General features: G+C 46.7%; 1 protein-coding gene across 1 annotated transcript in view; it reads right to left on the reverse strand.

The window, feature by feature from the left end:
- The window catches only part of PDE10A (phosphodiesterase 10A), a 199,919-nt gene that overhangs the window by 56,198 nt on the left and 117,286 nt on the right, over positions 1-26,435 (reverse strand). The window contains exons 3-5 of the mRNA XM_036248231.1: positions 19,535-19,563; positions 1,216-1,336; positions 241-290 (exon numbers count right to left, since the gene is read on the reverse strand). Coding sequence (XP_036104124.1) covers positions 241-290; positions 1,216-1,336; positions 19,535-19,563 — 200 coding nt within the window. The remainder of the gene's footprint in view (positions 1-240; positions 291-1,215; positions 1,337-19,534; positions 19,564-26,435) is intronic.

A 26,435-nucleotide genomic window follows, 5' to 3' on the forward strand; every position in this document is an offset into this window, starting at 1 on the left:
ATTTGTAAGACAGAATACCACAAACCAAAACAATCAATAAATTTAAGAGTTTATGAGTAAATGTTGCCATGTTGGTAAAATTCTAGGCTGGTCATAACCACACATAGAAACGAATTACAAGATGAGTTAAAAGTACCTAATTATAATATATCTATTACATTATCATAATAGTTTATTTTTTCTAAAAAGCTTATGACATTTTCTTAACTAGAGCACTAAAATCTAAATGTAGATACTCACATTATTGCACTCGCCAAGGAAATACAGTGCAAATCCATCCGCTTTTGTGGCTGCCAAGGTAATAAAAGAGGAAGAGACTGATCTGAGTAGAAGAACACAACACGTGTGAGTTCTCTGAGGTGAGACCTCAGCACTGAGTCTTGTCAGCGGACTTGTTAACATAATTAATCGTCATGCAGTAAAGTGAACCAAATAATGTATGGCTTTATCCAATTACGTATTTTCATCAGCCATTGCAAATTTTAAGGTGTGACATCCTCAAATCATCTAGCAGTCACGTACTACATGATAACATATTTATCAAACTTTAACATCAGAATTATTGAAAAAATTTTAAAACTTGAGAATTGTGTTTAATTTTTAAAGTATTAAAAAATACTAGAATTAATATTCATACTACTGAATAACCAATATAAGCATCAATCAAAAAGAATTCTGCTTGCATCTACGAATCATCCCTGAAAAAAACAACTTCTCTAAAACTGCTTCCGGGTCGGCTGGCGGCAACTACCTCAGCAGATGAAGTCGCAGCAGAATCCCCGACTTGAACCCGACTTTACTGCTCTCCCCATGTGGTCTTGGGGAGATATTTGGCCTATCGTGGCCACAGATTTCTCATCAGTAAGATGGTGATAATAGTATATAAAGTGGTCATCTTCCCAAATAAATTTAAAATGCTTCTTCTTCCTTAAAATTAATGATTTCTTGTATGAATGTGATTTAGTAAAACTATACAAAGAAATCCAGGTTTTAATTAGAAGGCATAGTATATTCCATTTAAGCACGAGGCAGATGCTTTTTTAAGAAACATGGTAGTTTCATAACACAATATTTTCACTTCAAACGTAGCCCAAGGATGGACGTGGACGAATGATGTTCGCCTGCCCCTTCGCAAGCACATCGTCTCTGCAAGGAGATGGAAGACTCCGGCTCAGCCCCTGGACGAGCACCGGCTGCGAGAGGCGAGAGGCTCACCTGTTTTGATGATGCTGCTCAGCTCGTACAGCAGCAGCTGGTTGTCCCCGCCGGTGTCCAGCCGCTGCTCTATGTAGCTGTTCAGCTCATACACCACTCCCTGCATATTCGTGTCTTGGTACTTGGAATAAAACATAAATAAAAGGCATAATTAAATATAATTAAAACAAAAAGTCCTTAGTTTGTAAAGCATACTAGCTATAAATAACTTTATATACTAGCTGTTCGTTACACTTTTACACAGCATGGTTTAATATAGCTTACTATAAAAATAGATTGCAGAGTAAAATTGCTGGGACTTACTTAGAATTCTCTATAGATCCCATGCATTCCTATTTATATTAAATATCAAATGTTACAAATTACAGCTGTTTTTCTAAAGTTTTATATATACTGTACCAGGCAACTTGATCAGTAACAATAGTACCAAAGTATGCCGACTGACTAAACACCGTAAGATGCTAGAGAAGTCAACCTTCTGCACTGCACTGGGGGAAGCCAAGTTCACTACTGTCCCGTCCTTTGCAGTGAGGTGGCTGCCACCCTCGTCATACCCCAAATATGCCACTGGAACAGGTGCAGAAGCTCGGGCATGGCGGCCACTGTGGTCCATCCCGCAGTCCCACAGCAAGTCCAGGCACTGGGCTTTAGCCAGGTGCCAGGGACACAGCAGGTACATGGTAGCAGGTCCCACAGCAAGTGCAGGCACTGGGCTTCGCCCAGGTGCCAGGGACACAGCAGGTACATGGTAGCAGGTCCCACAGCAAGTCCAGGCACTGGGCTTCAGCCAGGTGCCAGGGACACAGCAGGTACATGGTAGCAGGTCCCACAGCAAGTCCAGGCACTGGGCTTCAGCCAGGTGCCAGGGACACAGCAGGTACATGGTAGCAGGTCCCACAGCAAGTCCAGGCACTGAGCTTCACCCAGGTGCCAGGAACGCAGCAGGTGGTTGGGGTCTGGGAAGAAGGTGGAGGCTGAACACGTTAGCTTCCCTGCGCCCGAGCTCGCCCTGCTTGGTCTCGTCCCCGAACAACGGCTACGTGGACTTGAAAACAAGCTAGACTTCCGTCCCCCCCTGGCTGTGACCTGTGGGGCTTCCCACACACGCAGACAACAGACCCACTGCTCGGGGGCCCCCTCTGCGCGCTGGGGGGTTTCTGCCTCGGAGATTGGCTCGAGCCATCCTTCTCTCTGTTGACCTCCACTCTCAGGTCTATCACTTGCTGTTATTCCTCAGCACTGTGCTCAGTATGTGTGAAGTGAATAAATAGAGGAAAAACGAACGAGCCAGCCCACCATGCCACAGATGTGTACCGGCATCCTGACCATTTGTGCCACGAGGGCGTCTTCCGGGCACGGGACAAGGAGAACGAACAAGACGACATCCCAGGCCTGAAGACACCGACATTCCAGGAGGAGGAGGAGGAAGTAAACTACATGCTGTGGTAGAAGGCCACTGGCGCAAGGTAGGAGGAGAGCAGGGAGGAAGAAGGCTACTCTTTTAAGTAGGACCGGGGAGGAAGGCTCAGTGGCAGGTGGCACATGGGCAGACTACAGTGGACCCCAACAGCCTAACTCCCGCGGTGTGCCGAGCCTCCCCAGGTTGTCTGGGAGGGGCCTGCTGGTCGCCCACCACCTCGCTGTGCTTCTGTCCTGTAAAGCGGTTCAAGTGCAAGCACCACAGAAAAGGAAGAATTGTAGGGAGGTCCAATACACACCAAGAAGCGGGATGACATCCACCCAAACAATGAGGCGGGGTCTCGGGGCGGTGAACAGGGCAGAGGAAGGATAATGCTGGGCGTTCTGACGTGGCCGCACGCAGCAGAGACACTGGCTTCAGTGTGTGTGCTGCCTGGTCGGCTGAGACCGGGTCCCTAAAGTGCTGACCCTCGGTGCAGCTGAAACGCCAGCGCTGCCCTGGGACGTATTCTGGTCTCAGCCACGTCTGAATGCAGCACGAGTTTACTCATGAGACCTGTTCCCCCAGCCCCAGGCATGTCCCACGCATGTCCGTCTCTGAGCCGCAGACCTGCACTCCTGGGGCTGTGCCGGCCTGTGTGCAGAGCTCTGTGCGGAGGGCCGCAGGTGACTGTGGGGACTGCTGCCCCCCGTGCTGTCCTGGACCCTCACAGCCGGACCCAGCCATCAGTGTGGCTGGCAGCAGAGGCCTTCGGCGCGGCTGCCTGGCCACAACCCCCACGTTGAAATGAGGTGACTGCTGTCTTCTCGGTCACCTGAGCACAAGCTCTCACTAAGTGGACACAAACCTCACTCGGTCGCCACCACAGAACATCCGCGCACCGCCATGAAGTCCACATCAGGCTAGGTCACAGGCCCACAACCTTGAATAAAAAAAGGGGAGACCAAGATCCCCGAGAGGAGGGAACTGGATCCACAGCAGCAGCGAACAGAGCAGACCTTCCCGCTCTCCCAGAGGGCTGCGGCCTGAGCCGGCTAAGTGCTCTGGGCGAAGGGAAAGGGGCACTGTTGGGGAACTGGACCTCAGCTCCACACAGACACTGCTTAGAGACCCAAACACCTTCACACTGACCTGTCTGATGGGCTGTGCACACCAGTGAGCAGTGAGTTTTGACCCAGCTCTGTCTCAGAAGTGAGCCCGGCAGGCTCCCAGCTCCCTGGGGTAACCCAGTTCCAGATGCACATTTGGAACACACATTCTCAGAATGTGGAGGGTCCCACCCAGAAGGTCCCCACCCCGGAAAGGGGTAAGGGAGTGAGACCTACAGAAATCTGGGGAGCAGCTCCCCAAGTAGAGAGAACAGATATTGGCCCTTTAATGAGCCCCGTGTGCAGTGCTGAGATTAATGGCCAGCTGTTCACATCTCTTTTGGACCAGAAATCTTGTCACACACAGTGAGAACCAGAAGACACTGGGATATGGGCAGTGTATCACACGCAGTGTATCATGGAGTTTCCCCAACTGTGTGTCTGGGAAGGATTAGTGAGATAGAAGATAGGAATATAGAAATGACACAAAGGGAAGAAGAGAGAGATCAAAGCATAAAGGAAAAATGACAGAGCTCTGGAAGAACTACCTGACTCCAACAGAAAAATCAGTATTAGAACAATAGGCACACCAGAAGATAAAGAGAAGGAGAAAAGAATGGAAAGCCTATTCAAACAAATGGTGGATGAGAACTTCCCAAACCTATAGAAAAAACTATCTCCTCAAATCCAAGAAGCAAACAGAATACCTAGTTACCTCAATCTAAAGAGACCCTCTCCAAGGTACATTGTATTAAAAATGTCAAAAATTGCTCTGGCCGGTTTGACTCAGCAGTTAGAGCATCAGCCCGTGGGCCAAAAAGTCACAGATTCTATTCCGATCAAGGGCACGAACCTCAGTTGCAGGTTGTTCCAGCTCTGGTCAGAGTTGTGCGGGAGGCAACCAGTCAATGTGTCTCTCTCACATTGATGTTTCTCTCTCCCTCCCTTTCTCTCCCTTTCTCTCTCTCTCTCCTTCCCCCTCCCTCACATTCTATGTGAAGATAAATGAAAAAATATCCTCGGATGAGGATTAAAAAAATGTCAAAAATTAATGACAAAGAAAGAAATTCTCAAAGCAGCCAGGGAGAAGAAGGAAGTGACTACAAAGGAACATCCATCAGAATGTCATCTGACTTCTCAGCAGAAACTCTACAAAACAGAACCAAATATTCAAATGACTGAAAGAGAAAAATTACCAGCCAAGAATAATATATCCAGAAAAATTATCCTTCAAATATGAAGGAGAAATAAAGACTTCCCCAGGCATACAGAAGCTAAGGGGCTGAGGGTTTTTATCACCAAATAAAAACCTCCACTGAAGGAAATACTCAAGGAAGTGACTCTAACTGAAACAAAGAAAATGGGATCCCAACTCTACGAGCAAGATCACTAACAACTCACAGCACAAACAGGGATAATTTGTGACAATAAAACCATAAAAGGCACAGGGTAAAGGTCTGAACAGGCAAAGGAGGATGAAGATCGGATACACTCATAAAAACCTACTAGTATATATATGCAACTTTATTTTTCATGAACATAAAGGTAACCACACACAAAAACCCCAAAATTAAGGCACTTAGCTTTAAAAAAGAGAAAGAAGTATGGAATACCACCAAACAAAAATGACAGACAGAAACACAACAGAAAGGAACCAGTGGAGGCACAGATCTACCAGAGAACAGAAGATAAACGGCTACAGGAAATCCTCTACATCAGTAATTACCCTACATGTAATGGGCTGAATTCACCAATACAGAGGCACAGAGGAGCAGAGTGGATCAAATACAAAACCCAACCATATGCTGCTTCCAGGAGACACATCTCAGCTGCAAAAACAAAGACAGATTCAAAGTGAAAGGGTGGAAATGATTCTCCAAGCAAGTAACATCCACAGGAAAGCAGGTGTAGCCATACTCATATCTGACAAAATAGATCTCAAGATAACAGAAGTGACAAGAGAAAAAGATGGACGTTTTATAATGATAAAAGGGACACTACATGAGGAAGACATAATACTTCTTAACGTCTATGCATGCAGTCAGGGAGCGCTGAATATACAAAGCAACTACTCACAGAGCTACAGGGAGAAACAGGTCGAAACACGATCATAGTTGGGGACCTAATACTCCATTGACAGCTCGAGATAGATTATCCAAACAGAAAATCAAGAATATCGGCTTTAAATGACACACTAGACCAAATGGACATAACCGACACTTACAGAGCCCTTCGTCTGAGAGCATCAGATTATACCTTCTTCTCCTGTGCACCTGGGACATTCTCAAGGAGAGACCCTATGTGGGGTCACAACACTGGTCTCAACAGATTCAAGAAGACTGAATTAGACCAAGCATATTCTCTGACCATGGCGCCTTGAAATTAGAAATCAAGTGCAAAAAATGAAGTAAAGAAGTCCACAAATACCTGGAGATTAAACAACAAACCACAAAAAATGACTGGGTCAAAGAAGAAGTAAAAGGTGAGATGAGAAGGTGCACAGAAACGAATGAGAATGACAGCAGGACACACCAAAGCTTCTGGGACGCGGCGAAGTGGCAACAGGGAAGTTTCATCATCTCCAGAGACGAGAGAAATCACAAGTGAGCAACCTGATATTGCATCTTAAGGTACTAGAAAAGAAAGGACAAAAACAACTCAAAGTCAGCAGAAGAAAGGAAATAATAAAAATTAGAGGAGCAGAGCTGAACGAAATAGAAAACAAAAATTGAAACAACCATCAAAAACCTCCCAAAAAAATAAAAGTCCAGGACCAGATGGCTTCACCAGTGAATTCTACAAACATTCAAAGAATATTTAAAACCTATCCTTCTCAAACTCTTCTAAAACACTGAAGAAGAAGCAATACTTCCTAACACATTTTATGAGGCCAACATAACCCTGACTGCAAAATCTGGAAAGGACAATACAAAAAAAAGAAAACTACAAACCAATATCTCTGATGACTACCACAGATGCAAAAATCCTAAACAAATTACTAGCAAATAGAATACAACAATACATCAAAAAAATAAAACATCACAATCAAGTGGGGTTCATTCCAGGGGCATAAGGTTGGTTCAACATATGCATATCAATCAATGTCATACACCACATCAATGCAAAAAAAGGACAAAAATCGTATGATCTTTTCAACAGACGTAGAAAAGGCATTTGATAAGATACAGCTTCTATTTATGATTAAACACTCAATAAAATAAGAATAGAAGGAAAGTACCTCAACATAATGAAGACCATATATGACAATCCCTCAGTTAATATCATGTTCAATGGTGGAAAAAATGAAGGCTTTTCTCTAAAATCAGGAACAAGACAAGGATGCCCACTCTCACCATTTATTCAACATAGTCTCAGAAGTCCTAGCCAGAGCAATAGGCAAGAGAAAGAAATGAAAGGCATCCAAATTGGGAAGGAAGATGTAGAAGTGTCACTTTTTGCAGACAACATGATTCTGTGCATAGAAAACCCTAAAGACTCCACCAAACAACTATTAGAAACAATAAACAAATACAGTAAAGTGCCAGGATACAAAATTAATGTACAAAAATGCACTGCCTTCCTATATACTAACAACAAAACTTCAGGAAAATAAAATAAAATTCCTTTTGCAATTGCAACCAAAAGAATAAAATGCCTAGGAATAAACTTAACAAAGAATGTGAAAGACCTGTATACTGAAAACTACAAAGCATTACTAAAAGAGATCGAAAAAGACACAACAAAATGAAAAAATATCCTGTGTTCACTGATTGGAATAATCAACATAGTTAAAACGGTCAAATAACTCAAAGCAATATACAGGTTTAATGCAATCCCTATCAAAATCCAATGTCGTCCTTTAAAGAAATAGAACAAAAAAATCATATTTTTAAAAGTATGTTTTTATTAAATTTTTTAGAGAAAAAGGGAGAAGGAGAGAGAGAGACAGAAACTTCGATGAGAGAGAAACATCAGTCAGCAGCATCCTGCATGCCCCTCTACTGGGGATTGAGCCTACAACGCAGGAAGCATGTTCCCTGACTGGGAGTCAAACCTGTGACCTCTTAGTGCATGGGATGATGCTCAGTCCACTGAGCCACACTGGTCAGGAAAAATCATCAGATTTGTATGGAACCACAAAAAGACCCCAAATAGCCAAAACAACCCTGAGGAAAAAAGAATGAAGCCAAAGGCATCATACTACCTAACTTCAAATTATACTACAGAGCTAGGGTAATCAAAACAGCATGGTATTGGCAGAAAAACAAGACACACAGATCAATGGAACATAATTGAGAGCCCAGATATAAAACCACATGTATATAGGCAGATAATTTTTGACAAAGGAACCAGAAACACACAATGGAGTAAAGATAGCCTCTTCAATAAATGGTGCTAGGAAAATTGGAAAGCCACAGGCAAAAGAATAAAACCAGATTACAGTTTGTCCCCATGTACAAAAACTAATTCAAATGGATCAAAGACCTAAATATATGTTCTGAAACAATAAATTACACAGAAGAAAGCATAGGTACTAAACTTACAGACCTTGGTTGTAGAGAACACATCATGAACTTGACCCCAAAGGCAAGGGAAGTAAAGGCAAAAATAAATGAATGAGACTACATCCAACTAAAAAGCTTCTGCATAGCAAAAGAAACTCACTACAAAACAAAGAGGCAGCCAGCCAAATGGGAGATGATATTTGCAAACAACAGCTCCGACAAAGATTTAGTATCCAAAATATATAAAGAACTCATAAAACTCAACACCAAACAATCTAATTTTAAAAAGGGCAGAGGACCTGAACAGACACCACTCCCAAAAATACAAACAGCCCACAGATATATGAAAAGATGTTCAACCTCACTAGTAACTAGGGAAATGCAAATTAAAACTACAATGAGATATTACCTCATACCTGTTAGAATGGCCGGTATCAATAAAACAATAACGAGTGTTGGAGAGGTTGTGGAGAAAAGGGACCCCTCACTCACTGCTGGTGGCAATGTAGACTGGTACAGCCACTACTGAAAACAATCTGGCAGTTCCTCAAAAAAGTAAGAATAGAGCTGCCATATAACCCAGCAACCCCTCTCCTGAGTATATACCTGAAGAACTCAAAAACATGTATTCACAAAGATACATGCACCCCTCTGTTCACTGCAGCATTAGTCACGGGAGCGAAGACATGGAGACAACCAAGATGTCCTTCGACAGAGGACAGGACAGAGGACATGTGGTCCATGTACACAATGGAGCCCTACTCAGCTGTAAGAAAAGACAAGAAACTGCCACTTGTGACAACATGAATGAACCTTGAGAATATCATGCTAAGCAAAACAAGTCAGGTGGAAAAAGCTAAGAACCATACGATCTCACACATATGTGGGATATAAAACCAAACCTTGTGGACACAAACAGCAGTGTGGTGGCTGCCAGAGGGGAGGGGGGTGGGGGTCAAGAGGGCCTAATACATGGCGGTGGGCACACAGCGCAACATACAGATCTTGTAACATAAAAATCACACCTAAAACCTACATGATTCGCCCTGGCCAGTTTGGCTCAGCGGTTAGAGCGTCGGCCTGCGGTCCAGAGAGACCTGGGTTCCGTTCCCACTAAGGGCACGTACCTTGGTTGCATTTGTCCCTGGTCCTGGTTGGGTCGTGTGGAAGGCAGCCACTCGATGTGTCCCTTCCATGTCGATGTTTCTCTCTCTCTCTCTTCCTCTCTTTCCCACCCACTCTATCTGAACAAAAAATGGAAAAATGTCCTCCGGTGAGGATAAGAAAAAAAACAAAAAACAAAAAAACCTACATGATTCTATTAACCAATGTCATCCAGTAAACTTAATTTAAAAAAGGAAAAAAAAATAAGAGCAAAATATTTTACGATAATTACTATTCATAGTAATGTAATATTAACGCTCAAATATTAAAGGCCTATCTATGTAGTGGATCATTGGAATCATAATACATACACTGTAAAACTGAGAATTACATATATACATGTGAAATAACAAGCCAATCTGCTACTCCTGAGTACTGTTGTGATAGGACAGGCAGAGATAACAAGTGGAGATAAATATCAAATTATGCACTTCTAAGATGCTGGTATGGAAACAACATAATGAAAAAGCTTACTAAGGGAGCACTTCAGTTCAGTTATGTAAATGTTCAATTCTGTGGCTTGAGTAACAGAAATTTACAAGAGTATATTAATTAAGTTGTTGAGAACTTGTATTTTCAAAAGTGCTTTATAAATTTTTAATTAAATTCATTGGGGTGACATTCATTAATAAGATTATATAGGTTCAAGTGTGTGCCCAGCACCCAAAGTCAAATCACCTTCATCACCACGTATTGACTCCCTTTTCCCTTCAGCACCCTCCACCCCTTCCCTCTGGTAACCACACACTGTTGTCCATGTCTGAGCTTTTGTCTGTTTGCTAACTTCACAAAGTCCTTTTGCTCCTTTATCACACGTAAGAACCCACATGGACGGAGACCCACTAGACGCTCCTGACTCCGCACGAGTCAGAGCTCGAAGGATGAACTGAGCACGCACCGCTCCTCAAGCCTCAGGATCGACCGAGACCCTGGTTCTCTGTTCCGCACTGACTGCCCTGCAGTCTCTGCTTTCCATCAGAACCGCCACGAGGAACAGGGCCTTGCACGGCAGGACTCCGCTGGAGGACTGAGCGATGGAGCAGTGACTGCCTTGCTGTCTGACCATGTTTCCCGGGAAATTCCACCCCACCCTGTGAGTCTGCTGTGGGCCTCTGGGCCCCTGGAACACAGCTGGGGAGCCAGGGCAACAGCCACCCTGTCACCCAGAGGGAGACTCTCTTTGGGGAGACATGGGAATCCTGGGTTCAGAAGGAAAGCTGAGAGCTGGTCGCCCGGACTTGCTGAAGTGAACGGGTATTTACAACGTGGCTTGTAAGAGCACTTCGCAGAGCTCAGAGGCAAAGCGAGAACCACTGGGAGCCCGAATGAGACGGAGACTGCTGGCTGTCAGCCCGAGAGCCCGGACTCCAGGCATCACTGACAGATCTTGAAGGTTGTAACAGTACACTAAGAAACAAAATGAGATGGTGTTAAGGCAGGTAGTTACTTAAAAACACACAAAACAGCCCTCAGAAACTCGCTTGAACCGCTCCAGTGACACAGCTGTTACTGAGGTGGCCCGACCCAAAGGCCAGCTGGGTCCCGTCTCCCTGGACACAGTGGCAGATCGAACACAGCCAAGGATTCCCCCACTCGAGTGCTCTCCACCAGCAGGACGCACATTCCCTGCTCCTCCTCCTGCCTCCTGGACACTTCCCAGCCTCCCTCCTAGCGCAGACCCTGTCCCGTCCCAGGCTGGGCTCTGGACGTCCCTCCTCTGTCCACCATGCACTTCCTAGGTGACCTCACCAGCCCCACCACTTTACATGCCAGCTATACGCTGATGACTCTCACGTCATCCATATTACGAAAGTTCTCAAATGCATGTCTCTCAATCACATCATTCCCCTAAACTCAACTCGTAATCCAACCAACGACTTAACACTCTATTTAGCAATCTATTAAATACCTCAAATCTAGCATATCCCACATCGTGTGCCTGATGGTGACCTGCCCTCCTGCAGATGTTCCCAGAGTGGGTTAAGGGTGACCCATTCTCCCATCTGCCCGGGCACAACCCGGATGCCATCGTTTCTCCTCTCTGCTTTGTTCCACCACACATCCAATTAGTCAGCAATTCTGGTTAACTCCACCTTCCAAATGCACCTAGAATGCCGCCTGTGAAATCCAAGGACTCCTCCTACCCCGGCACCACCATCCTGGCCCACACCGTCTTCACCCCGAGGATCACTGCTGCCTGCCCTCTGGCCGTCACCATCGGCATGAAACTGTCCTTTTCAAGAGCTGATGAATGGATCCCCGGGGTCTCTGCACCTGTGTCCACACTGCTGAACTGGCCTATAGTTGTTCTCTTGTGCGACGCTCTCACTTTGCATCAGGGATGAACTTCTCTCTGAAGGAGCTCTCTCCCTCCCCTTTGGCACACAGAGTTTATTTTATGTAGGAAACGTTTTCCTCTGATAATGCTGGGTGGAATTATCCAATAAAAGTTTTGGGTATCATGCTATTTGAGGTTGTTTTTATTAACTTTTCAGTTTTTTCTTTGGTTAACAGTATATTTAGGTTCCTTAACGGTTCTTCAATTGGTCGATGATTTGTAATTTTCTCAAAACTGGCCATTACATCCAAATTTTCAAATACATTTACATATATACATGGTATTTTTATGAAATTATTAACAATCTCCCTATTTACAGTTGTATTCCCTTTCTCATCCCTTAACGTTTATATTTTCTTATTTCTTGAATAGCTTGATAAAGATAGTCTATTTTATTAATCTATTTAAGGAAATACCTTTTAAGAAATATTATTTCTTAAAATACGTTTTTATTGATGATTCTTTTAGAGAGAGAGGAAGAGAGAGATAGAAAGATCAATGTGAGCGAGAAACATGGATCAGCTGCCTCCTGCACGCCCCCTACTGAGGACTGAGCCCTCAGCCTAGGATCAAACCAGGCATTGAGCCAGGAATCAAGCCAGGACCTCTCAGTCCATGGGACGATGCTAAGTCCACTGAGCCACACCAACCGGGCACCTTTTGCATTATTAATCAAGTTTGCAGTTTATTATTTCAAATCGTGAGCCATTAATTTCTTCTTTTATAAATTCTCTCCTCTTTTTAAAAGTTTACTTTTGGTGCTCTACTAAATAACTGTAAGAATATAAATTTCTTCCCATTGGCTATGCCCCTTAGGTTTAGATTTTACCCCTATCTTACATGCTGGGCTTTGAAGCGTCCCTTTGCGGAAGGCGGCCTGGGTAAACGGTGGCAAAGCAGGAGCTCAATCTACTGAGACTGGGCCAGAGCAGTCCACACATCACGTGATACGTGGAGACGCAGCTCAGCAAACAGCATGTGGAGTTAGGCTTGTTTGCTTTACATAAAAATATTCCAGAAACATCTTGCCATTTACATGCAAGAAGATGTTGAGTTGGTCATTTATTTGGGTTAAAATAAAATCTTAAATGGGAACAGTAATTTGATAAACCAATTTAGCAATGTATGTTAAAAGCCATGAAATATTCATGTCCTCTGACAAGTAACCTTGGGTCCTTGCATTTCCCTTAGGAAACATTTCACAGGAATAAAACTTCTAAGTACATAAAGATCATCAGTCTCTGAAAAATCAGAAACAATCTAAAGATCCACCACTGGAATGAGAAGAGAAAGTAAAACATTACCACCCAAGGACTCAATGGGCTATTTATACTAATTAAAGATAAGATCAGACTGTATGCTATCATAAAATACTTGTGGCACAGTACAAAGTAAGTAGCAGAAATACAACCGCGTGTGCAGTATGATTATCACTATGTAAACACGTTCACTGAAGGAAAGATGGGAAGGAAATGTCCCTAGCCCTACCCCTGACTGCATCGAGGTGGAGCTGACATCATGCCAGACGCACAGCTCCGATGCCTGAAGTACGAGGACAGGGGACTGTAACTGAGCGGAGCAGCTCTGGACGGTGCAATGAGGCCAGGAGCACAGCTGCTGGAGCACAGCTCCGATGCCTGAAGTACGAGGACAGGGGACTGTAACTGAGCGGAGCAGCTCTGGACGGTGCAATGAGGCCAGGAGCACAGCTGCTGGAGCACAGCTCCGATGCCTGAAGTACGAGGACAGGGGACTGTAACTGAGCGGAGCAGCTCTGGACGGTGCAATGAGGCCAGGAGCACAGCTGCTGGAGCACAGCTCCGATGCCTGAAGTACGAGGACAGGGGACTGTAACTGAGCGGAGCAGCTCTGGACGGTGCAATGAGGCCAGGAGCACAGCTGCTGGAGCACAGCTCCGATGCCTGAAGTACGAGGACAGGGGACTGTAACTGAGCGGAGCAGCTCTGGACGGTGCAATGGGGTCAGGAGCACAGCTGCTGGCACGGCCGCTGCAAGGACGTGCAGAGCAGGACACCCCCGGCTGCGGGCGTGACATGCGGAGAGACACCCCGGGACACAGTGATCAAGCAGAAGGGGCTCGGACCAGACAGCCTGTCCTGTCCTCAGCACAGAGGCGGCTACAACTTAAGGATGATGGAGACGGGTGAGGGTGAGGACTCGGAGGGAGAAAAACTCTGGAACAGCTGCACAGAAAGAAGCCTCATCACGCCGCATCCCCCAGCAAGGACAGACAGTACATCCCGCCAGCAAAAGGAGCCCACATTGCACAGAAAGACAGGAACAACCAGCAGAGAAATGGAGACACTCAGACTCAGAGGAACCCACCCGCAGGACGTGCACTCCTGGGTCACGGTACCGGGTGGTGGTGCAAGGGCTCGGGCACTCTCAAATTCCAAGTCATTCATTCCTTCAAGGTAACCTCATCTTCCTCGGAGAGGAACAACCTTTTACCCCTTCGCCCCAAACGAACGCTTCCTGCCCTCCTGATAGAACTGCTTCCTACAGTAGGACTAACGATCACATAACGTACAACTGTCTGTAGAACATGCGGGCACGGGCATCAAACACATGACTCAGAAATGCCTTTATAAATGCAGCGATGCATATTTCACAGACATGAACAGAGGACTAGCTCTCCCAGGAAAAACATGAGTTGGAGTTCCATGACCTTGCCCACCACCTCGCTTTATTAAACAAAAGCGAAAATGCTGGAGAAACGGGCCACCGTGGCTGCTGCGTGCCGTGCACTTTAGGGCAGCGCTACTGGACACAGCACAAGCGAAGCCAAGTTCAGGAGTCAGCGAGGCTTACGCCGCATTCCCCTTCCCCAGAACGGCGCTGTGCCAAAGGAAATGAGGAACATCCTCGGAGTTCATGGAGCTGGACCGTTCCCTGGTGAGCAGGTGAGTTCACGCTCCCCACACAGGGCCCTCAATGTCGGGACACCGTGGACAGAAATGCAGGGAACCTCGGGCGTCGTGGACAGGACCCAGTGCTCCCCTAGCTCAACACCAGAGCAGTAAGAACGGACACAGTCTCCGTGCCAGGCCAGGTGAAATGCAGACACGGGGGTGGAATCTGGATCCCAGAACGGCGATGTGCTTCCATCAACCCGGAGTGTACAGAGCAAACCCCGTGGGGAAGCCCGCTGCTCTGCTTCCAGACTGATGGGCACTGTGGACCTCCCCCAGCCAGCCCCCAACCCCATTCCATCAGAGGACTCGTAGTAGTATTTACATGCACAGTTAGCAGAGACAAGGAAATGCTAACTGCAAATGCCAAGCCAAACTTTATTTCAGGATAAAACCTACCCAGTCAGCAAGGCATACTTAACATTCCCCTTCCCAAGAAATGGCACCAAGGTTAAAGTAAATACATAGATATTCTGGGGAAATTCATGACACTGGGTCCCACTTTCGCCTATGAGCAGGAGGCTAGTTCCCAACACACAGGTGTTAGACTGACAGTAGTCCCCCAGAGTAAAGCCAAGTTTAGTTGTAGGGAGAGGACAGGTGGATGCAAAATTAGCTGTAGCAAAGCATCTGCTTTGCGCCCTCAAAAAGTTAAAGAATTCACAATAGAAATCATCAACGATATCGTAAGGAAAACGGAAATGAAGAGAAATCATCCAACTACAGAAGTCACTCGAATCTGAGCAAGGAGCTGGGGTTTCAGTGGAATCAGAACCAGCACCGCATGGGCTGCGCTGCCCAGGGTCCTGTGGGTGACGCGGGACATCTCAGGAGGCTCCAGATTGCAGAGTGAAAGAGCAGGAGACGAAGGTGGGTGGGGGGACCTGGCGATCTCGGAGAGAACAAAACACACAGCACAGAACCGATGCCTCGAGAAACAAACAAAAATAGCCTGAACTAAAAACAGACTTTGCAAATGATTGCCGATGTTCATCACGTGCCAGGCTAAGTTAACAATGGTTAAAATGTTCACATATTACATAGAAAAATAAGATTTCCTAGAGCAAATGCTGGAGTTCTAGAAATATTCAAAAATTCAAAAAGCAACATTTATAAAGAAGAAGTCAGAATGTGATGGGACATATTCTCAGTAATTTGAGGGGAAAAGACCACACTCAAGAATGCCAGACCAGGCTGCATTTGGCATATCCGAGCAACGGGCACTTGGGATACTCCCTTAGATGTTTCTTCTCCCTTTTCTCATTAGAAAACTTTGTGATTTAGAAGCTGGCACCACTTTAACTCAACATCACCAGAAACAGTAATAATGAAAGAAATAATAGTGCGATGAGATGGAAACAGATGACAGATAACAGTGGTGTCAATGCACCCTGGCCCCTCCCAGACCGGGCTCCTTCCTTTCCTCATTCAGTTCTGGCCCGATGACCTCCAGGCGGTGCACACTGCTGTCTCAGGGCCTTTGCACTTGCTGTCCATCTGCTGGAAATGCTCTTTCCCCAGGTCTCAGCATGGCTCACTGCTTTGCTTCCCGTAGCTCTTTCCTCCATCACCTCCCTGGTGACCACTTACGCAAAGGGGCATAAAAACACGACTTGGAAAAATTATCCCAATTTGTGGCTTTAAAACAGAGAAATACATGTTAGATCACAGAGTCCGATTCAGATTTATCTCAAAAGATTGCCGTGGGTCCAAACAAGACCAAACAGAGTTTAAATAAATGTAAAGTAACCTGTACCACAGAGAAACTTATAAAACAAGATCTGCAGATGAAGTTTTCCTGGCTCTCCCCCGACTTCGCTGGCCTCTCCTTACTCTCCACCGTGACCTTCCCACATCTTCACCACAGTGTGAACTGTCCAGGGTTGGTGCTCAGGCCTCTCTCCCTGTGGACAAACTCCTATGCAATGCCATTCAGCCCACGGTGTTCGATACTTGCCTATATGCTACAGACCCCCAAACACACACATCTCTCTAGCTAGGAACTTTCCTCTTAGTTTGACAATATGCTCCTTTGCTTTCTAAATATTTCCAGCTTGATGTCTGAACACCCAAATTTAACATGTTCAAACTAGCTTACTGACTCCCCACCCTGTCCCGGCATCATGGCAAGACCTGGAAGGAGGAACTTTATTCCGCCAGGTTCTCAGACCAAAAACGCTGGAGCTGTTACTGATTCTCTCATCCCATGCCCCACACACCCCAGAAGCAGATCCCACCAGCTCTTCCTCCCCAGTATGCCCGACCTCTGAGGACCCTTCACCTGTGACAGCCCTGACCTCAGCCATCAGCAGCACTGCCTGCATGCAGAGACCATGGCGGGCCCGTCCCCAGCCCCCCTTCCTGTGCACCCCCCGTTCAGCAGCTGAGGCAGCTCTCCCTGCACATGAGACATGACACTTCCCCTCAGTCTACCCAGCGGCTACCAATTACCTTCACACCCTAACCCAAAGCCTGCGCAGAGAACTACAAGGCCCTTCTTCCGTTCCTGCCTCCCTTGCTCCAAGCTCCCCCGGGCTCCTCACTCTGCCCACTCCGCCCGCCACACTGGCACCTCCGCCTGGAGGGTCTCTTTCTCTCTTCAGGTCCCCACTGCAGGTCAGCCCCTCAGATACCCCGTGACCCCATGTCTGTGCAGTGAGCAGAAAGTCCCTTCCCAACCCACTTCGCTCTGTATCCCTTTATTCTACTAGGTTCTTCCATGTATTTGTCTTAATACTTATCACTGCACATATACAGATGTTTTCAACTGCCTCTGCCACCTGCCTCCATGCTGTGCGAACCAGCATACTATGGCTACAGTGTCCCCAGCACTCAGGACACAAATGCTCGATGGTGCCACTGAGCGCAGGCAGGTGGAAGACGGGGATGAGGAAAGGAGGAAGAGAGGAGAAGAGGCAGGGGTGTCAGTTTAGAGTTCTGAGTTGACTTCATGTAAAAACAATCTTGGTTTACTAAAATATCAATAACCAGAAGTGACCTGCAGTTTCTTTAAAAAGCTAATTCACCCTAAAACCGTGTCACGGGTACAGAGTTCCAGGGCTCTCTGCCACCTCCTCTTGTCAGGGTCAAGACACGGTCATCTGTGAGGCCTTGTCACCGCCGCTGCCTTCTAAACGGGCACTGGGGACAGGTCCTGCAGCTGGAGCACATCAGCCTGGACCCTATGGAGCCGGACAGGAAAAGGTCTCTGGAAGTGAGTGCTTCGCTGGGAAAGAGCATGCACCCCTCTATTCAGAGTTCTCACAGGGGACAAGGGGTAGAGGCTCGTTTGCATTGCAAGGGAAGTCAAAGCTGTGCTAATGTGTGACAGTTAAGGAGAGGGCCGCTCAGCAGTGTCTTGGGGCAATATGCAGACTAGAATACACAAAATGCAGTCAAGAAAAAGCCTGCTCTTGGCCCATACCACGGTTCTCCCCAAACAGAACCCACCCGCTGGCATTCAGAGTGGGCTCCCATAACAAAGCCCCTAGGACACTCCGGTACCACAGCTTTCCGTGCGGGGACACTGGCAGTGAAGGGAGAGCGGAGCAAGCTTTCAGAATCGAACCCTAACCTTTGTCATCACAGGCTAGGATGTGAGGAAAGTACCCGGATGGCGTGACCCACCCTCAGGCATCCCTTCACCACCTCCCTCCAGGACAAGAAGTCTAACATCCCCTGGGCGGCACAGGTAAAGTGAAGCCAGGCTGGTTCTCACACCGGGTGTGTGTGGGGAAGCTGCACGTCTACGGCCATGAGGTGTGGACGCACGGCTTGCACAGACACGACGGCAGCGTGGCTAGTATGAGCGCCCGGGACCTTGGGACTCAGCCCAAGTTCATCTGCGAGAATCCCCTTTGTATCCTTACGCATCACACTGCAGCCTTTCCGGCTGCGGAAGCTGCAGAAATTCCAGGCCGACCTCTCCAGCCCTGCCACCACATGAAGCACCCACACGGGGCACTTCCCGGCTATGAGCCGTCAGTGGGACCTCACGGTGACAGTGCCCAGGAAACCCTGAGGCTCACGGAAACCTAAGAGTCTGCCAGGGAGGAGGAGACTGTGCCCAGACGCCAGCAAAGACCCTGATCACTGTGAGACTCCTGTCTCCAGATGACCAAAGATACAGGACTGTCTGCACACAGGATCACACAACAGCACTGTAGGGCGTTTATGAGAGTGAGTGAGTGGTGTCTCTCACATAAGGTTGCATTAGATGCAACTCAAACAGACTATTTTCAATATTTAATTCACTCTGAAGATCGGTGTGCAGGAGAGACAATTAAGAAACTTCCCTACATAATCAATTATAAAGTTGGAATATTAAAACAATGCTAAACTCTGAGTTGCTCTGTCTCTTCAAGTACACCCTAAGGATCTCTCTTGGACATGAAAACGTTCCCTTAACATTTCACAAATCCTGAGGAAGCTCGTGCCTCCAATGTGTGAGAGTCCGGCCAAGGTCATGGACTCAAGGTGGGGGTCATCCAGGCCACACATGACAAAGCCACTGAGTGCAGGGCCACGGCGAGGGTGGCTTCTGCTCCATGGCCTAAGTGGCAGCTGCCACTTGAAAATGCTATGCTGGTGTTGCCTTCACTATGGTTTTCTAACGGAAGCTAAAAATCTGATCGTGACACGCAGTCTCGCAGTGTCCATGTGTTGGCACCTGGTTCGGAAGCCCCATCAGCAGGCACAAAGTGCCTGGCAGCTGTGCTCCGTCTCGAGGCCCCACATCGCAACCTCGCCCTGCTGACTTTATTCCGTATAATGAGTGACCCGCGGAGGGCACTCATCTTTGTCACTAGCACTGGGAACACAGGACTGAGTGCCTCTCCAGCGGTAGTATCAACCCCATTCCCAGTACTTACCCTGCTGACTTCCTTAGGAGCCGACTCATCTGGGGGAGAGAAGGAGGGAAAAACACAATTAGAACTCACTCTGCAGAGGGTCTGGAACAGACAACACGTCGTTCACACTCAACAAACTCGGAGGCTTCTTTGCAACGCTTCTGCTTATGAAACCTAAGAATCTGATTTTTAAAATATGCAGATTAAACATAATACAGTTAGAGCTGGCTGCACATATTTATTTCAGAGGGACATGAAATAACACAACTTGCTAGTCATTTCAAGATTGCCTACAGCATGGCCACGCCTGCAAACATGGCTACTCCTTGGGTCATCCAAACACACGTGCAGAAAAAGGTCCGAAACATTCGCAATATACTACATAATACACCTATGCGAACATCTCAAGTGCTCATCCTTGCCTGGAATGTGAGGGCTAATTCCTGCTTGGCACCCAGGGCAAGGCATGAAAGGCTCTCCCTGTGAGGCTGGCTATATGGCAAGAATATATTTGTGTGACCAGCAGGGTACAAGAAACAAACTGGCCGAAATTCCACTTGAGGCCCACTGGTTCTAAGTATCCCGTGCCCAGGTCACTGGTTCTGAGCCAAAGAAAGTCTGTGTGGCTTCCCAGACCCTCCCTGGAGGCAGCCTTCATTTATACTGCTGTTGCTGTGTCTGGTGTCGCATCAACCCTGTCCAAGGCCACCATCGGTGCACACTTCTCACCCCAAACCCCAGCGCACTCCGGTATTCCAGTGCACAGCCTGATGTACCTAGACACTGCTGTCCACATTCACAGGGTAAGTTCTCCTTTCTCCTTTAATAGCCTTAATAACTAAACCACTGAAGGCTGCTGGTTCCTGTTTTCTCTAATCTTTCTCCAATTTACTGCTTACCATCCATTTCCACGAATAATACCAAGTTTAGTCCCAAATCACATACCAACCAGTAGCCTCCAAGCTGGTCCCTGAATCCAGTACCTGCCCTGGCAATCATGCACACATACACTCACACAAACATGCACATAAGCATGCACACACACTCAAACACACACACATGGACACACAAGTGCACACACACACACAAATGTGCACACAAGCACACACACATGCTCATATGCACATACAGTCACACACACAAATGTGTATACACATGCTCACACACACACACTCAAACATGCACACTCAAATGTGTATACACAAGCAGGCACACACATCCACCATCCAGTTTGTCTTTGAAAAACATTCCATCAACCACGCCCCTCAGATGCTTTAGAAACTAAGTCTGCCGTATGTCCACACTGGCTGTGCACAACACTACCCGGGAACCTTTTCAATGTGATCCAGCTGGGACAACTGGTGTTCCATAGTGGCTGTTCAATAAACAGTACCTATTTTTTGTATTATTTTATTAATACAGACTTGCTTATAGTTTTCGTGTAATTCGACAATGACGTGAGCACTTCGGTGGCCGTTCCTGAGAATAAGCAAGTTACAGGAAAACATTTACCCTCTGCACTCGCGGCGCCTTTCTGAAGGTGGGACTAGTCGGCCGCGTTTATCGCAGTTAATCAGTTCCAGACTCCACCGCGATAAATGAATTTCCACGAAGCAGGATTCTTTATTTACTATAAGTCACGCCTCGCCACTTCGCACTTCGACTTCCACGGCTTCAGTCTATCACGGTTTTTTCAAGTATAGTGTAGTGTAGTGTAGTGTAGTGTAGTATAGTGTAGTACAGTGTAGTGGAGTGGAGTGGAGTGTAGCATTTGAATAAACCCTGATGGAGTGAGCCGTGGAAGTTGAAGCGCAAAGTGGTGAGGGGCGACTGTATTTTATGTCATAACTACAACAAACTTACCAATGGATTCTCCAGTCAAAGAGACTTGCACATTTTTAACTTTGTTAAGCTTTATCTAAGACGGTCAATGGATGATTGGAAATGCAGGTGAACGAAAAGGCCCCGTGAAAAGCAGCAGATGTAGGACAGGCTTCCCCGAGGACTGACGGGGTCCCCCAGCTGCGACAGACCCCGGCACGCCCCACTGCACCCTCGGCTCTGAGATGTGGACTAGGTCCAGGGAGAGGAAAAGCCCAGACACCTGCGAATGCACGCGCCTCCTGCTTTTCCTTCAGGTGCTGCGTGTTCTTAGCTTCAGTGTGCACACGGTACTTACTGGTACACATTTATAAAGAAGTTGTTTTTTTTTTTATTTGCCTAATGGTTAAAGTATTTGAAAGAAAATTTTACCTACAGCCGATTTCCAGATATTTTACCATATGCACTAATTTCGAAATGCATCCTCTATTTCCTCCTCCTCCTTAGAAGTCCAATAGTTTTAGTTAAGTGAATGTCATCAGGTGCACTGCACTTATTTTTATCTCTGTAAGCCCACTGCATTTACAGAGGTGGCTTTGGCGGAGGAACTCCATGGCCACAGTTCAGTCTGCCAGAGGGCAGCCCTGCCCCCTGTTTCCTGTGCATGGAATTCTCACTGAGTGAACCTCTCCAGCCCAAGGGGCAGCTGAGCACCTCGAAAAGTGCTCATTACTCTCCCTTCTGAGCTGGGAGACCCCGCAGAGGAGCACCAGGAGGCAGAGCGCCCAGGGGCTAAGACCACGAACTCTGCTTTGCCGCCCTGAGCAGCCGTCATTGAAGGAAAGGTGCTTCTTTTGCCACCTCCTAAGTGAAACAATATCCTAACGATACTGACTCTGAAAACTTTTCTTCCACAGAGACATTTTCAAAGCAACAGAGAGAAAGTATCCCCAGGTCCCCGCACGCACTCCTGACGCCCTGCAGATCACGCAGGGATGGCAGGTGAGGAACCGGACCCTGGATGCCCCACACCCAACCTGCGCTCAGGCCTGGATGGTGGCCTACACAGTGCCACCCGCTGTAAAGGGAAAGGAGATGGGACAACGGAAAAAAAGGAAATTGCTATGGACACCAGATTTTGAATTATTCATAAGCAATTAATTAGCAACAGAAATGTTCATAGTAGCAGATACTTTTTATGCAGCATAAGGGTTCTGTAAACATTTGTTTGCTCAACAAATACATGCTATGAATTCATTACGTGCTAGGTATTTAACCCTGTTTTCAAGGAGCTTACATTCTGATGGGATGAGTAAAAAAGAAAATAAAAAATAGTTTCAGAAATAGAAAATCTGTGCTTATTAAAGAGAAATTTATTGTTAAAAAGAAGCCATGACTCGGCCGGTATGGCTCCGTGGATGGAGTGCGTCCCATGAACTGAGAGGTCCTGGTTCGATTTCTGGTCAGGGCACATGCTCACATTGCAGGCTGGATCCCAGGGCGGGGCATGCAGGAGGCAGTCCATCATGTTTCTCACATCAATGTTTCTACCTCCCTCTCCCTTCCACTATCTCTAAAAAAAAAATCAATAAAAACATATTTTTTTTAAAAAAGAAAACCAACTTCAACTTGAACATCATTTTAATAGTTTTTAAAACTTTAGGAAGAATAACTCTTGCAAAATGAAAACCAAACAAACAAAAAAAACCTGGTGGATTTCCTAGTAAGTTCACCTTTCATAGTAAGTACTTAATTTGAAATATTTTATAAATCTTTATGACTATGCATACATTAATACTTTCTTTCTGTGATCACCCTCGACACTTCTTTTCTATGAAGCAGGACTTCAGGAACGAATCCAGGTTTACGACCAGAATGTGGAGGACCTCGTGCGGGAGGGCTGGCTATGTCTGCAGCTGCTTATGGTGGGCTTCCGTCTCCTGAATGCAGACCCCGGAAAAGGGGTGCCCCTGAACTCGCATGCTTTAGAATAAATGGCAATTGTTACATCTCCTTACAATTTGATTCAGGAAAACTACAGACAAAAGTAAACACTGTTAAAGAAAGACAAAATGTGAAGAGAAAACATTAGAGTAAACAAAATAATTTCTTACAGGAGGTCTAAAGAAGACCTATTTAAAATCAAGTATTAAAGAGCTGAAAAGGATGTTGATGAATTCTGATCATCCTTAGTATTTGTCTTTGTTAATTTTTAAAATATCTTTCTACTAAAAAATGGATTTAACTAAGCTTACAATTAAAAAAACATAGCCCTGGCTGGTTTGGCTCAGTGGTTGGAGCGTCGGCCCGCGGACCAGAGAGTCCCGGGTTCCGTTCCTGCTGGGGACACGTACCTCAGTTGCGGTTTGTCCCAGGCCCCAGTTGGGGTCGTGTGGGTGGCGACCACTCAATGTGTCTTTCTCATGTTGATGTTTCTCTCTCTTCCTCCCTCTCTTCTCCTGTTCTAGCTGAAGATGAATGCAAAAAGAATAAAAATAAAAAAAACATAAATACAACCCAATCCAAAGATACAGCTGCTGAAAACGGTGATGACTGTGTATTTTTATAATTTAACATGATTTAGTTATGTTAAAAATAAGGGCAAAGCACAAGTACTATATGAGTCTATGTTGGTGAAGGTATATATATTTAACCTACACGTGTATATAAAAACACACACATTTTATAAATCATAAATACACAAATTGGTTTCAATTGTACATTATTTTTCTACAATATATCATGCCATCTCACAAGCCTGAAGTTGTAAAATGTGTGTTTACGTATATTACACATGTTTAATGTGTTTCTATCTTACACACATGTGAACATGTGTTAGCAGTAACTTTGGTGAGATTATGAGACGTTCTCTTTCTTCTATTCACATTTCTAAAATTCTATAATCACAGTAAACAGCAATAACTCTTAACTTAAACGTCGGGGTCTTTCTCCCACTTGACCACATACCAGAAGATGCCTGTGCAGTCCTGTGGCCTGGCCCGAGAGCTGCAGACCCTCCCCGCAGCTCCAGCTGGCACTGGCCCCAGCTCACGGGGGAAGCCCCTGCTGCTCCCTCGGACCCTCCCCGCAGCCGCAGCTCCAGCCGGCACTGGCCCCAGCTCACGGGGGAAGCCCCTGCTGCTCCCTCGGACCCTCCCCGCAGCTGCAGCTCCAGCCGGCACTGGCCCCAGCTCACTGGGGAAAGCCCTGCTCCATCTGCAGACCCTCCCCACGGCTCTGCCCTGCTGGTCTAGGGTGGGGCCTGGCTCTCAGGATTTGCAGCCTAAGTCCTCCCACCCTTGGTCTGCTGGGTCAGGACTGGGAGAGCAAACTCGGCACCCCGAGGGCGGGCCAGCATGCCTGGTGGTCCCTGACAGAGGGCAGAGGCGGCAAACCACCACTACACACTAACCAGAAAAAGCGCCCTTCAATGTGACAAACCAACAGCGTACGAAAAACAGTTAACAAAAAATGTAAAGTCAAATTAAAAAAAGAACAAATAAGCCCTGAAATGAAACCCACGACGCTGCGTGTCTCAGTAACCAGAGCAGAGCAGGAAATAGTGGGTGATGGGTTTTTTACTACTTAATCTAAATGAAGTAGTGCATCACGGGAGATTTACTCTTCCTTGGCCATGAGCACTATAGAAATTGACACTTTGCTTGCCATTTGCCTTACACATACAAAGATGTTTGACTCAGTCTTTGTTATACCACTATTCAGGAAAAGCTGAAATCGGATATTAAAAATACTGCACTTAAAGTTCTATGATAGGCACATTCATGTTATATGTTAAAGAATAAAATGAAAAGGTTTAATGAATACAGAAAGCATCAGAATAAAGATGGAGGTGGCGATTCAAGCCTATAATATAAATTAAGATTTACAACTACACTTTGCATTCCAAAGTCTAAGTTATGATATTTATATGGCCTAAATTCAGAACTTCAGTAGGGACTGGGTTGAAGATTTCCAGCTTTATTACTCTATGATCAGAGAATGTGTTTTGAACAATTTCTACTTTTTAAACTGAGTGGCCATTTCCTTGAAGTTTAACATATGTTCATTTTCAGTTTTCCACAGCTAAGGAGGCGAGGGGCACCCAGAAGGCATACATGGACAGGGGGACCCCAGAATGCACACACGGACAGGGCATCCAGAAGGCACACACGGACAGGGGCACCCCAGAAGGCACACACGTACAGGGGCACCCGGAAGGCACACATGGACAGGGGCGACCCGGAAGGCACACACGGACAGGGCCGGCCCGGAAGGCACACACGGACAGGGTCACCCGGAAGGCACACACGGACAGGGGCACCCGGAAGGCACACACGGACAGGGGCGGCCCGGAAGGCACACACGGACAGGGGCACCCGGAAGGCACACACGGACAGGGGCGGCCCGGAAGGCACACACGGACAGGGCACCCGGAAGGCACACACGGACAGGGCACCCAGAAGGCACACACGGACAGGGGCGGCCCAGAAGGCACACACGGACAGGGGCACTGGAAGAAACAATAGCCAGGACAGAGAGCATGCTGATCGCTGGGAAGACCTCGCGGTGCCTCTGTCCTTCGAGACCAGCGACTCGCTTTTCCTTGCAGGTATTCTGATATTCCTAACTGAAGCAGCCTGTCTTCTCATTGTAGGAAATCCTTATTCCCCATAATATTCATTAGCTAGCCATCTTGCCATTTACTCCACCTCTCAGGGGCTGCGTGGCTCCACTCAGCCACCTCCAGCCATCCTGGCATGAGCCACACCGTGGAGCTCATCCAAGGACAGCACCTGTCTTCCAATAACAAGCCCATCCACAAATATTTATCAAACACCTACTACGTGCCAGACACTGAATCAAGGCCTCAGTTGGCCAATCAGAGTGAAGAGAAAGACGTCATTTCCAAGGCTTTAAGAGGCCCGCAGACAAGGCAGCCCTTGGCCGTGGCTGACGGCAGGGACGTCTTGTGATCATGAGGGAGCCGCCTGAAGGAGCGACAACCAGCAAGGGCGGAGAGACCACGTCAGAGGCTGCAGAGGTAAAAACTGCTTTCATAATAACACTAAGATGTTACTCATCCGGTTTCTCTTTTTATCAC

The sequence above is a fragment of the Molossus molossus genome, unplaced genomic scaffold (assembly GCF_014108415.1).
Source record: "Molossus molossus isolate mMolMol1 unplaced genomic scaffold, mMolMol1.p scaffold_m16_p_8, whole genome shotgun sequence".
In the NCBI taxonomy this organism is placed as follows: Eukaryota; Metazoa; Chordata; class Mammalia; order Chiroptera; family Molossidae; genus Molossus; species Molossus molossus.